General features: G+C 41.3%; 1 protein-coding gene across 1 annotated transcript in view; it reads right to left on the bottom strand.

Annotated features, from left to right (window-relative positions):
• The window catches only part of TMEM236 (transmembrane protein 236), a 39830-nt gene extending 28245 nt beyond the window's left edge, over window positions 1-11585 (bottom strand). Inside the window, exon 1 of the mRNA XM_010859986.1 lies at window positions 10886-11585. Coding sequence (XP_010858288.1) covers window positions 10886-11142 — 257 coding nt within the window. The 5' untranslated portion in view covers window positions 11143-11585. The remainder of the gene's footprint in view (window positions 1-10885) is intronic.
• Window positions 11586-13331: the final 1746 nt, after the last annotated feature.

Here is a 13331-nt window from a genome sequence, read left to right as displayed (position 1 = left end):
TATATATATATATATATATATATATACATACACAAAAATCACATAGTTTTCATATTTGTTTTTGGACCACCTTTTAAGCCTTGCCTGGAGAATTCCATGGACAGATCGTGTAGTCACAAAGAGTTGGACACAACTGAGTGACTAACACTTTCACGTTTTAAGCCTTGCATGATCAAGCAATCAGTTATTGAGATATAACATATAAATATTTTATGACAGACAGAAGTAACACATATATTTAGCATTATCAATTTACAGGAAGATACTGTAAAATACACTCAAATTTTTCTATAGTGAACTACTTACCTCCTCTCTCCTTAGTTAAGAGTCAGAGTCAGAAGAGTTAAAGTCGGCTCAGTCGTGTCCGACTCTGCAACCCCATGGACTGTAGCCTACCAGGCTCCTCCCCCCATGGGATTCTCCAGGCAAGAGTACTGGAGTGGGGTGCCATTTCATTTATAGGATAGTGTGTGTTTAAGCGCACAGTGTTGGAGTCTTTCAAAAGACTAAGAATTTCTGCCTGCCATGTCCCTCTACTTCAGCCTCATCCTAGATTTTCTAGGTATAGACATAAGATAGGGGTGAGATAGCCCAACTCTCATAGCCAGACCCAGAACAACCTGCTAAAACCAGAGGTATGATGAAATTTTAAAATTGGTAGCTTTGCCTCTTGCTCTGAGCCCAGATGGAGATTCCTGAAGCACTCAGCTCTCTGAGGCTGGCAAAGGCATTCACAGAGTCCTCTTCTCAGCTTCACCTTTAAGAGTACCTCAGGAATTATTCCAGCACCTCTTCTTTTTCTGTGTTATTTGCCTGATATCTTGGCCAATCCCATCATCTAAACATCACCAACTAGCCCAGGACTTGCAAACAGATTCTAGAATATATACAATGGCCTCTGTCCTGAGATCTGGAGTTGGACACCCACCCATCTATTTGGTACCTCCATTGGATGTCTAACAGACAACTTAGGCTTAACAGGCCTGAAAAGGAACCCATACTCATTCCAGTCATCATCCAGTCCTGCATGATTTACTGCCAAAGTGCATTTCAAATCATCGTCCGCTAACACAGCTCACTCACTATCATCTCTTATCTGCAGTGCTTCGTAACCAGTTTCCTGTTAGTGTTTCTATTCTTGCCAAGCAATATTTTCCCATAAAGCAAACGTCTAATTTTGTAAATGTAAAACTCATCTTAACTACTCAGCTCAAAATCACCAGGGCTGGGAGGAGTGGGGAATGAGGAGTTAATGTTTAATGGCTATAGAGCTTCAGTTTTTCCAGATGAAGAAGTTTCTGTGGATGGATGTAGCACACCAGTGTGGATGTACTTAATGCCCATGAGCTCTACATTTAAAAATCATTAAGATGGCAAGTTTTATGATAGGTGTATTTTACCACAAAATATATTTGTGGGTTTAATAAATTTTCTAAAAATCTCCAGTGGATAAGTAATTAAAATAAAATTGAAACCTAGCACCATTGTCTACATGTTCTCCATGATGTGGTTTCTCTTATTTCTTTTACTCTCTTCACTTAGAATGATCTGCCCCTTCCCCAACATCCACTTAACCCCACCATACTGCTGCTGCTGCTGCTAAGTCACTTCAGTCATGTCCGACTCTGTGCGACCCCATAGACGGCAGACCACCAGGCTCCCCTGTCCCTGGGATTCTCCAGGCAAGAACACTGGAGTGGGTTGCCATTTCCTTCTCCAATGCATGAAAGTGAAAAGTGAAAGTGAAGTCGCTCAGTCGTGTCCGACTCTTAGCGACCCCATGGACTGCGGCCTACCAGGCTCCTCCGTCCATGGGATTTTCCAGGCAAGAGTACTGGAGTGGGGTGCCATTGCCTTCCCCGCCCCACCATACTAATAACATCTAATAACATACTAATAACATTTTGGTATTCTGTGATCATACCAACCTTGCCCCACCTGCCAGATTTACACTAGCTATTCTTTTCTGACAGGGAGTCTCTGGATGATAGACCTAGTCTAGATCATAAATCTTTCATGTCTGACTCCTGTTTGCCTATTTCCAAGGTAAGTTCCATGGGACAAGGTACCCTATCTGAGTTGTTCATTACTTTATCTCCAGCATTTAGAACAATATTTCCAAACCATTTTTATACAATAAACTTTCTGGGAATCTTGTAAATCCTATGGACCCTTCTCGGAATTTTTAAGTACATAAAATACATAGACTTATACAACAAAGTAATGAGGCTGAAAGACAGTTATCCACAATCTTTTAAAATTTTGATTTAGTAATTTACATACCTCAGAGTAGGAAACGGCAACCCACTCCAGTATTCTTTTCTGGAAAATTCCATGGACAGAGAACCCTGGCAGGCTATAGTCCATGGGGCCACAAAGAGTCAGACACGACTAAGCAACTGAGCACACAGGCAATACATACACCTAGCTAACGCTTACGCCTTGGAAGGAAAGTTATGACCAACCTAGACAGCATATTAAAAAGCAGAGACATTACTTTGCCAACAAAGGTCCGTCTAGTCAAGGCTATGGTTTTTCCTATGGTCATGTATGGATGTGAGAGTTGGACTGTGAAGAAAGCTGAACACCGAAGAATTGATGCTTTTGAACTGTGGTGTTGGAGAAGACTCTTGAGAGTCCCTTGGACTGCAAGGAGATCCAACAAGTCCATCCTAAAGGAAACTAATCCTGGGTGTTCATTGGAAGGACTGATGCTGAGGCTGAAACTCCAGTACTTTGGCCACCTCATGCGAAGACTGACTCATTTGAAAAAACTCTGATGCTGGCAAAGATTGAGGGCAGGAGGAGAAGGGGACGACAGAGGATGAGATGGCTGGATGGCATCACTGACTCGATGCACATGAGTTTGGGTGAACTCCGGGAATTGGTGATGGACAGGGAGGCCTGGCGTGCTACGATTCATGGGGTTGCAAAGAGTTGGACACGACTGAGTGACTGAACTGAACTGAACTGAAGAACATATTGTCTTATTTTCTTTGACACACTCCTATCCATACTGCAAAAGATGCAGAAAAGATGAGAGAGCACATTCGGGAGAAAACAATTAGGGTGTGGCTTGTGAATCCAATCAACAATCTCAGCAGAAACACTAACAGCTTGCACTGACGGGCGACAGAGACAGGACAAGATGAAGAAAGGCCGTGAGACTTCCAGGATACGATAGGCAGGAAATGGGCTAATACAGAGCTGTGCCGTGCCATGTGTGCATGCTCAGTCCTGTTCAATTCCTTGCAACCCCATAGACTGTACCCACCAGGCTCCTCTGACCATGAGATTTCCCAAGCGAGAATACTGGAGTGGGTTGCCATTTCCTTCTCCAGGGGATCTTACCGACCCTAGGATTGAATCCGCATCTTCTGCATTGGCAAGTGGATTCTTTACCACTGAGCCATCTGGTAAGCCCAATACCGAGCCATTTGGCTGCAAAGATGTGCCATCATTAAGAAAAGGGAAGAATGACTCTGTGATGCCACAGAGGCCAGGGAAGCTGCCACTTCTACCATGGGCCCAGGGGTTCCCTCCTCAAATGCAGAGAGCAGGCCTGTTGCCCGTGGCCCAGAGGGTGGAGCCCTTACTCTGATAGGTCCAGAGGACAGAGTGTCCACACACACAGGTTGGTTGTCAAGCCTTAAACCTTAGAACTGCAGGCTAAAACCAACATATAGGCAGACCTTGTTTTGCTGTGTTTCACATTACTGTGCTCTGTAACAAACTGAAGGTTTGTGGTATCATAGAGAGTACACTCAGACATTAACAAGTCAGCTAGCATCCCAAGGAGATATCACGAAGAGTAAAAGGTTCAGAAATCACAGGACACAGAGAATAACTGATGGGACTTGGACACTGGAGAAAACTTCTTAGCAGACTAAATGGGATGTGGCTGAAATGGCTGTGATGAGCCCATCTTCAAATATTTGAAAAGCTTCAGTATAGACATAGTGAGCTCAGAAAGGAAGTCACCCTTAGAGACACAATGTGGAGAGTTGTCATCACACAAGCGACAGTTTATGAGAGCCGACGAGAGAGCTTGAAAAGCAATAAAAGGGGACATATGTATTCGTATAGCTGAATCACTTTGCTGTACACTTGAAAATAACAGAATACTGTAAATCAACTATACTCCAATAAATTTTCTTTTAAAAAAAGGGAAGAAAAAAGTGTCATGCTACTGAGAGTGACCATTACATGTGGCTAATTAATTGCTGGTAGCCATGCCAGCATAATTTCATAACAAGGACAGTACTCTGAAATTGGTGAGTTTTTTTTTTTTTTGGGGGGGGGTGAGTGTTGAATCACTGAAAATTGGCTGATTGATTGATTGATTGAAGCCAAAATTTTCTTTTTCTTCTTCTTTTTAAAAAATCTTTTAGCCCCACCATGCAGCATCTGGGATGTTAGTTCCCCAACCAGGGACTGAATATGGGCTCCCTGTGGTTACAGCATGGAGTCGAAACCACTGGACAGGGTATCCCAGAAGCCAAACTTTTCTATGCAAATTAAAATATGCAACCTCCAAATTAAAATGCTTGACACATAAAAAAGAAAAGCAATAAAAAGAGAAAATCAGGGGGCAATGGGTAGGGCTCCCAGCCATGGCCAAATTCATTGGCATCTAAGGCAGGGCATAGGATGTGACAGCTACAAAGAAGACGGGAAGGAAGCTACACATGGCAGAGTTTATTTCAATACAAGGAAATAAGGAAGACTATTCTCATAATTGCTTCCCAGGTGCCACTGGTGGTAAAGAATACGCCTGCCAATGCAGGAGATGGAAGAGATGTGGGTTCAGTCCTTGGGTCAGGAAGATCCTCTGGAGAAGGAAATGGCAACCTACTTTAGTATTCTTGCCTGGAAAATTCCATGGGCAGTGGAGCCTGGTGGGATACAGTCTATGGGGCCTAAAGAGTTGGACACAACTGAGCGAGTGAGCACAATACAACACATTCTCATTATTAGAGACACAAAAAGTCACGAAGCTCCTTTAAAATCAGAGGCAGACTGTCTGTATTGTGAGAAATAGTATGATAGATGGACACTAAGGTATCTTCAGCTTTCAGATGATTCCAACACTGAATTCTAAAAGCAAGGGGAAGAGTAGAGTTTTAGAGGTGGAACGGAAATGCAGGCAACATTTTTCAAGGTTATTACTCTGTCAACAAGGACATGGAGGGAATGAGAGGGACAGAGAGGCAAAAGGAAGGACAGCTGTTGGTGAAGGTCTCCAGAGCCCCAGGAGGTTCATATAACGCTCTCTGTGCCTCCTTGAGCAAAAGCGACCAGAACAAGGGATCTGACGCTAGACATGAATAGATCAAAAGTTGGCGAACCATGCCAGAGACTCAAGTGCACAGTGGCCCTGGAAATCAGTGCCTGATTGGGGTGAGGAAAACAGTCATGAGAACAAGATGCTGAGTCGATAGAGATGAAAGAGGAAGAACTCATGGAATCTGGTGACTGACTGCATATGCAGGAGAGAAAAGCAAAAGTGAATCCACTCCTGCTGACTGACTGGAGGCGGTGGGACAAGCAGAGAAAGCCTGTGGTCAAGGACAAGAAAGTGATCAGTCTTGGTTTTCAGAAGATGACAGACAGACTGAAAGACGGTTCTCTGGGAAGAAGTAACTGTTAAATACCACTGGTTATCTCCTGGCAATTCACCTATGACCTTCTCGGAGGTGCTGGAAAGAGTGAGCTCTGCCTCCTCAGGTGAGCCAGTCACTCGTGTGTGTTGCTGTGCACCGTTAAGGTGCTCAGACTCAAGATAAATGGGGTCGGTCTTGACTCCCTACTCACTGGGCAGGTGGTCTTTTAACCTCTGTGCCCCAATTTCCTCACTCATAAAACGAACACTGTAAATGTTCTTCTTCATAAAAGAGAATTAACTAAAATAACACAGGCAGTGTGTTTACAACTCTTTTTGGTACATAGTAATTGTTCAATCAATATTTACTCTTATTTTACTATGATGACAACTAGAACTATTACTGCTATGACTTCCACTGCCACCAGAAACAAATCAACAGCAAATTTTGCAGTGTAAGTTAAGGATGTCAACAAAGGAAAATGTTCCAATTGGAGTCTTTCCAACTTGGCACTGCCCAGGATGGCCGACACGTCATGGTCTGAGGCAGAGGTCCCCAACCTCCAGGATCTAATGCCTGATGATCTGAGGTGGAGCTGATGTAATAATAATAGAAATAAAGTGCACAATAAATGTCATGTGCTTGAGTCATCACAAAACCATCCCCCACCATCTTAGTCCATGGAAAAATTGTTTTCCAGGAAACCGGTCCCTGGTGCCACAAAGGTTGGGGATGGCTGGCTAAAGAAATCATACTCTGCAAGACTCGATAGAATCCTAAAATGTCACCCCAATCCAGTCTGGGAACCCCCAAAAGTCTTCTAGGATTATCCTTCCCCAAGGTACCCTCTCCGAGGAAATCTACTTCAGTTTCAGGTTAGTTTGTAGCTCAACGGTTTCACCCATTCAGTGATTAGTCTATACCTCAATGGTTTCACCCATCCCGTCATATCCTAGGCAAAGTTTCCTCTTATTTACTGGGATATAAAATTTGGGGTGGATATAAATAGTTTTTCTTCTTTTCCTCAAACCATGTCCCTAGTTTATTATAAATTATGACAGGCATCCCTAAAAAGAACAGTCATTCCAAAGGAATGAGGAAGTGTTTAACAAGAGTAAAAGGAAGAACACCGGATTAAAGTTCAGACTTCTGTTGGTTTAAAGTGTGCCCTAAACTTTCTGACCTTGTTTCCTCCCTTATAAAATGAAAATTATATCCATTCCCTCAACTTTACAATACTGAGTGCAGGCCAAATGAGAAAATGAAACGTAAAATCACACTCTAGTATAGAACAGTCTAGTGGTTGTCAAGAGGGAGAGGACTGGGGGAGGACTGGGTCGGGAACGTGGCATTAGCAGCTGCAAACTGCCATATACAGTATGCATAAACAACAAGGTCCTGCTGTATGCCACAAGGAACTGTATTCAATACTCTGAGATACAGATTTCCCTAGTGGTCCCGTGGCTAAGACGCCACACTCTCAGTGCAGGGGGCCCAGGCTGGATCCCTGGACAGGAAACTACATCCTGCATGCTGCAATAAGTGAAGATTTCACATGCCAGAACTAAGACCTGGCAGAGCCAAATTAAATAAAATATATATTCTGAAACAAACCATAATGGAAAAGAATATAAAAATATGTGTATATATGTATAATTGAATCACTTTACTGTACAGCAGACATTAACACAATATTATAAATCAACCATGAAAAGTGAAAGTGTTAGTCACTCAGTCATGTCCAACTCTTTGCAACCCCATGGACTTTAGCCCCCCAGGCTCTTCTGTCCATGGAATTCTCCAGGCAAGAATACTGGAGTGGGTAGTCATTCCCTTCTCCAGGGGATCTTCCTGACCCAGAGATCAAACCCAGGTCTCCTGCATTGCAGGCAGATTCTTTACCATCTGAGCCACCATTCTTCAATTCTAAAAAAATAAATAGAATCACACTATGTATAGAATAGAATCACAAAATATAAGATATTCATCATTTCACTCTATCCACCTTCCCTACTCTCAAAGGATAAAATAAACCAAGAAGATTCTCTGGATACACAGAGTATCACTTCTAGAATTTTCTTCAGTTTTATCATCACTTGTCAGAGTCATTCTGAGGATTAAACCAGATAATGTTTTCAATAGATACTAAATTCAGCATGAGATAATAACACTAACATTCACCGGGTCCTTACCATGTGCTAGGCATTGTGCTCAGAAGTTTTCATGCATAATCTTACTCAATTTCTTAAAACAACCCAATAAAGAAACTAGCTTGTCCCCATGTTGCTCATAAGAAAACTAAAACTTAAAGAATTTAAAGGATGATCTCACAATCAGGGCCAATGCTGGAATTTCAATTCAGGTCTGCACCCCTCAGCCACAACGTCAGGAATTCACTAGCTGGATGACTCACTCTCTCCTGAATACCAGCCACACAGGACCCATGGCACTGGTGTGGATGTACAGAGAGATACTCAAATAGGCCCATCAACAATGTAGCTGTGAAAGCTAAGCATCTATGAAATCTCACATAAACAACTATTTAAGTATTCTTCAAAAATAATTCATACTTTCAATTCCTACTTTCTGTAATAGCAATTATTTTTGCATCATCTTTCTCTAGAAATCAAGCTATATGACACACACTATGTTACCACATATATTAAAATATTCTATACACATTTTGGGGGATCACATATAATATCCAAATATACATCTTTAGGGAAGATGTATTCTAATGACACTAGAAAAGCTGCATTTTTTTTAAAACATACTTAGCATTCAAAGTCAGAATATTTTAAAAGTTGCATAAGGTGGAAGAAACAGCACAGAATCAGACCACTCTGGGCTCACAAATTCCAGCTCCACCAGTTATAAACTTTATCACTAGCCAAAGTTAATCACTTCTTCAAGTTTCCATTTCTTTATCTATACAACAAGACTATTAGTGGATAACTCACTGGGTTGTCATAAAGTCTAACAGTATGGAATGTATAAGGTTCCTTGAATAGTACTCAGTAACAACTTCTTCTTTTCTAGGCCAGTAAGCGATAACAATGGCTCGAAAAGAGGTCATGGAGGGAACAGTTTCACTGAAATCATAGATAACATGCCATCCACCTAAAACTATTTAGAATACTTATGACCAACCATACCCACAAATAGAAATAAAAGACTGGAAGAGTATTTTCCAAAAGGAATCACTGAAAGATGTAATTATTGTGACAGCCCAAGACAACTTAGCACAAGGGAAGTAGCTGGACCAGACGTACAAAGAAAAACAACAAACAAACAAAAACACAGACACTAAGGAGCAGAAAGACTGCTGCCTTCTTTCCTTTCAAATGCCCCCAGAGATTGGGACCTCACCCTTCAAAGAAGCAGTTCAGGGCAGTGGTTAGAAGGACCAACCACAGAATCAGACGGACCTGGGTCCAAAGTACAGTCCTTTCACTCTCTTGTCAGCTGACCATGTAAGTTTCTTAACCTCTCCAATCTTCAGTTTCCTCTTAGGAATAATAAACTCAAAAAAAGACATACTTCACAAGGTGGTATGCGATGAAATGAAACTGCTAAGTTCATTATATAGTACATAATAAGTAATCAGTAAAGAAGTAATTATAGCTTAATAATAATATAAATACATTATTTAAAAATAATAATAATATATTTTTTCAAGTTTTTTAGGTGGACCATTTTCAATGTCTTTATTGAATTTGTTGCCATATTGCTTCTGTTTTATGTTTTGGCTTTTTGACCATGAGGCATGTGGGATCTTAGCTCCTACATAATAATAATAAGCAATATGGGAAGGTTTCCTCCCTAAATGATATTCAGACCTAAAAGGTCCTAGGGATTAAGCCAACGCAGATAAAAAGAGTACCTTCCTGGGCTGGTGTGGCCAGCTTCCTACTGGTTTACTCCTGTTGTGATTTAGACCCTCCTTATCCCTCAAACACTTCCCGGCCTGGTCAGGAGTCTTGAACGGTTGAGGCAACTCCTACAGGTATGAGGGGTGGAGGGCCCAGCTTAGCTTAGTTGATCTTGAGGATCTGGGTCAAGGGTTGGAAAACACCTAAACCCCACTGATGAAAGCAATGCCAACCACATGATTTATTTTCAGAAACCACTCAGGACATCTGTCCTCCAGGAACTGAAAGTCTCCTATTGTGTTAGGGGGTGACATCAAGTATCAGGTGCTAAAGAGCAGATCCTGGGCCCCACCCTCCCTGGCCACACTCTCCCTACAGTGTTTCTCACTATACAGCTATATAGCTGTATCTATTATTTTTACATTTCTGTACTTGCTTGAATTAAAATTCCCAGCTCCTTGTTTTTCAAATGTATTCTATGTATCTCAGATGACAAGAACCAGATCTGAAGATTTAAAAGGAAAAATACATTAGGACCGGAGATTATTTGTTCTTAATACCTTTACATGGATCAATATAGTCATTAACCTATGAGTTCAATCCTTATTAAGCCATGATTAATTTAAAATATTTCTGTATTATTATTTGAATACGTACCCTTCTTACCACCAAGGTAATAGAATTTATCAATACAATCAAAGTATTATTATTTTTTTAATCTAAATAAAGGAACCAGTTTGCTTAAAAATTTTAGTTGGTTAATGATCAAAGGATGCCTTAGAGTTACAAAACATTGCAAGGTAAACATTTAGACATTACTTTCAGCTTTAGACATTACTTTCAGGTTTATACAACAGAAAATTATATATTAGAATCTTATGATTATGATTTCTGTAAATTAACTATGATAACTTTGTGCACTTTAGTGTACACAGGAATTAGTACAAAAACAATCACTACTCAGAGTATCAGAGTCTTAGGAATACATGTAAGTTGCAATTATCAGTCAGCAAAAAAATGACTCTTTAAAAAAAATATGGAAGGAGACTTCCCTGGTGGTCCAATGGCTGACTTTGCCTTCAAATGCAGGGGGTGTGGGTTCAATTCCTGGTCAGGGAGCTAAGATCCCATATCTCATGGCCAAAACATAAAACAGAAGCAATATTACAAAAAATTCAGAAAAGACTTTAAAAAAATATTCCACATCAAAAAAATATTTTAATAAAATATGGAAGATACTTCCATACTTTATACAACTATGAATACATTGATTGAAACAGTGGTTATTACTTCTCCTTAATCTCACATTACACACCTGTGTGTTATGCTAGCATCCTTGCCCAGAGAACATGAGACAGTCTCTTTGAAAGCATCCCAGGGGGTCCCTGCGAAAGAATTCTTTTTACTCACCATCCTTTGATTTTTTGGTAAAGATGACGTTTCTTGTACAAGAGAACTTTCACAGGAACCCAAATTAAGAGAGACACTGAAGCTACATAGGCAATTGAACAGGAAACAATCAGCCAATAACGTGTTTTGTCAGGCGGTCGCCTCGTGGTGGAATAGGCAACAGCAAACTGTTCCATTATCACCAGCGTGGGGACACAGAAAGCAGTAAACTCAAGCAGCTCAAACACCAGCAGCTTGATTAGTTTTCGCGAAGCCATCCTGGGAGGCCGAGCACCCGGGGACCACAGTCTCCTCCTCTGACTGTGAACAGCATATGGACTCACAGATACTGAACTGGGGTCAAGTTCCTTGTACTCGAATCACTCACCAGTGACTTTATTCTTTTATTGACCCTCATATGGTTCAGTGATCTTCCAACTTAACAACCGAGGTCTCTTAAAGAAACAGAGCCGTCGTGGAAGTGATCACTTAATGTGTTTGCAGATCCGTTACTAGAAGTCAAATGAATTTCAGAATATGCTTCAGAACATCAGTAAAAGTGGGGTCTTTTAATGTAGTTTTTATTATGAATTTGAGCACAAGAAAACATTTATTTAATATTTAACACTTAAGTAGAACCATTGCAATAATATAATTTTAGTTAGAAAAGAAGAAAAGACATAATCCAATCCCCTATTTTTATAACTGAGCAGATCCAGTCAAAGAGAAATACTCAAAGCTTGAGTATTTGTCTAAGAGAGTGACTTCTCATTTCTCTTCAAAGTACATGAAAAGGGAGTTTGGATTCACTTTACCAATTTCCCAACCAGACTTCCTCCTGGTACTTGAAGTATTTATTTGTTCTTGCACATTAATTGCTATGCAACACAGATTAACGTTATTTTTATTTTGCAGGTCAGGAGACTAACGATGATATGAGAAACCTGCTATCAGGATCAATATATGAAGAGTTATCTATATCTAGTCTAAAAGCATATCAAATATTTAAAAGACAATTGTCCCCACGAATATCTTTCCTTCGCACAAGCCACTTTTGAGCAGCTGCGATGAGCGTTCCACTGGGTGTGGGGTGGTTCGATGTACGTGTGACAAAGCATCCTTCCCTGCAAACCCTCACAATCCATAGAGGAAACAAACCTATGGGCAACAAAAAATAACTGCAGTCAGAAGTCTAACCTAAATGCCATGATACAACAGAGGAGAGCTTCCTCTTTGGTTTTGGGAAGGGGAGGGAAAGATAATGATGATGCGAGCAGATGGTGGGTGTTGGGGTGTCAGTGACATTTCAGGAAGAAAAAAACAACTGGGAGGGAGGCATGATGATGAAGTCTGGTGTGGCATGGTAGGACCAGGGGAGGTGATGCTAGGAAAATCAGCTGGACTCAGAACACCCATATCCTATGAAGGGTGTGTGTGTGCACATGTAAATGTGTGTGTGAAAAGGCATTTGGGGAACACATGTATACCTGTGGCGGATTCATTTTGATATTTGGCAAAACTAATACAATTATGTAAAGTTTAAAAATAAAATAAAAAAAACAAAGGCATTTTCTAAACAGAGGATCAGCTGACTACTTGGAAAGGAGGGATAGTGCTGATGTGAAGGCAGGGCTAGAGTGGTGTGGACCTAGAGATGGGGAAGCTACCTGGGAGCCACAGAGGAGACTACGTAAGACAGAGCCTTGGCTACCACAAGTGGAAAGGGGTGACGCACCCACACAGGCTGGCCCAATCCCTCCTGTCTGCTGGCTTCATCAGATGGCTCCCCCGTGCCTGTGTCTGAGACACGTCATATTTCTCTTGGCTTCTGTGTCTCAAGGCCCTTTTCAGAAGGGATCCCATAGTTGCCCGGTTCTTGGGATGCACCTAGGATTCTGGGGGTTGGCTCTGAGGATTCACACCTCCTGCCCTCCCACAGCAGGATAATCAGACACAAGGTTCCTTGAGCTGCCAGGTGATTCTCTTTGACCTCGCAGCCACTGAAGTGTAGCAGAGGACTTCCCTGGTGGTCCAGTGGTTAAGACTGTACGTTTCCACTGCAGGGGGCACAGGTTAGATCCCTGGTTGGGGAACTGGGATCCCACATGCTGCACAGCACCAATAGTAATAATAAAGTGCAGCAGAAGTCCTCTATATGAAAAAAGACATCTGGAAGAAAGGTGGCAAGAATACAAAAGGATGGAGCAGTAAAGCACCTAAGCAGCAGTTCTGTTGGCAACTGTTTCTAATAGCATACCATTGACATCAATGCTCTGTTATCATCCCTGAAAAATGTTCTATTTAAATGATACTGGATACAGACTAGATTTTAACCTCCTAACCCTGGGTCTTGGGTCATCTAATGTTACAATGTATTATAATTTCTTCCATAAACTTTGTTACTAACTGGAATTGTGATCTGAGAATTTGAAGATAGTTGTTGAATAAAAACAGTCTGGCTCTTACC

Source organism: Bison bison, unplaced genomic scaffold, assembly GCF_000754665.1.
Source record: "Bison bison bison isolate TAMUID 2011002044 unplaced genomic scaffold, Bison_UMD1.0 scf7180017864461, whole genome shotgun sequence".
Classification (NCBI taxonomy): domain Eukaryota; kingdom Metazoa; phylum Chordata; class Mammalia; order Artiodactyla; family Bovidae; genus Bison; species Bison bison.
This window is presented reverse-complemented; position numbering and strand designations above follow the sequence as displayed.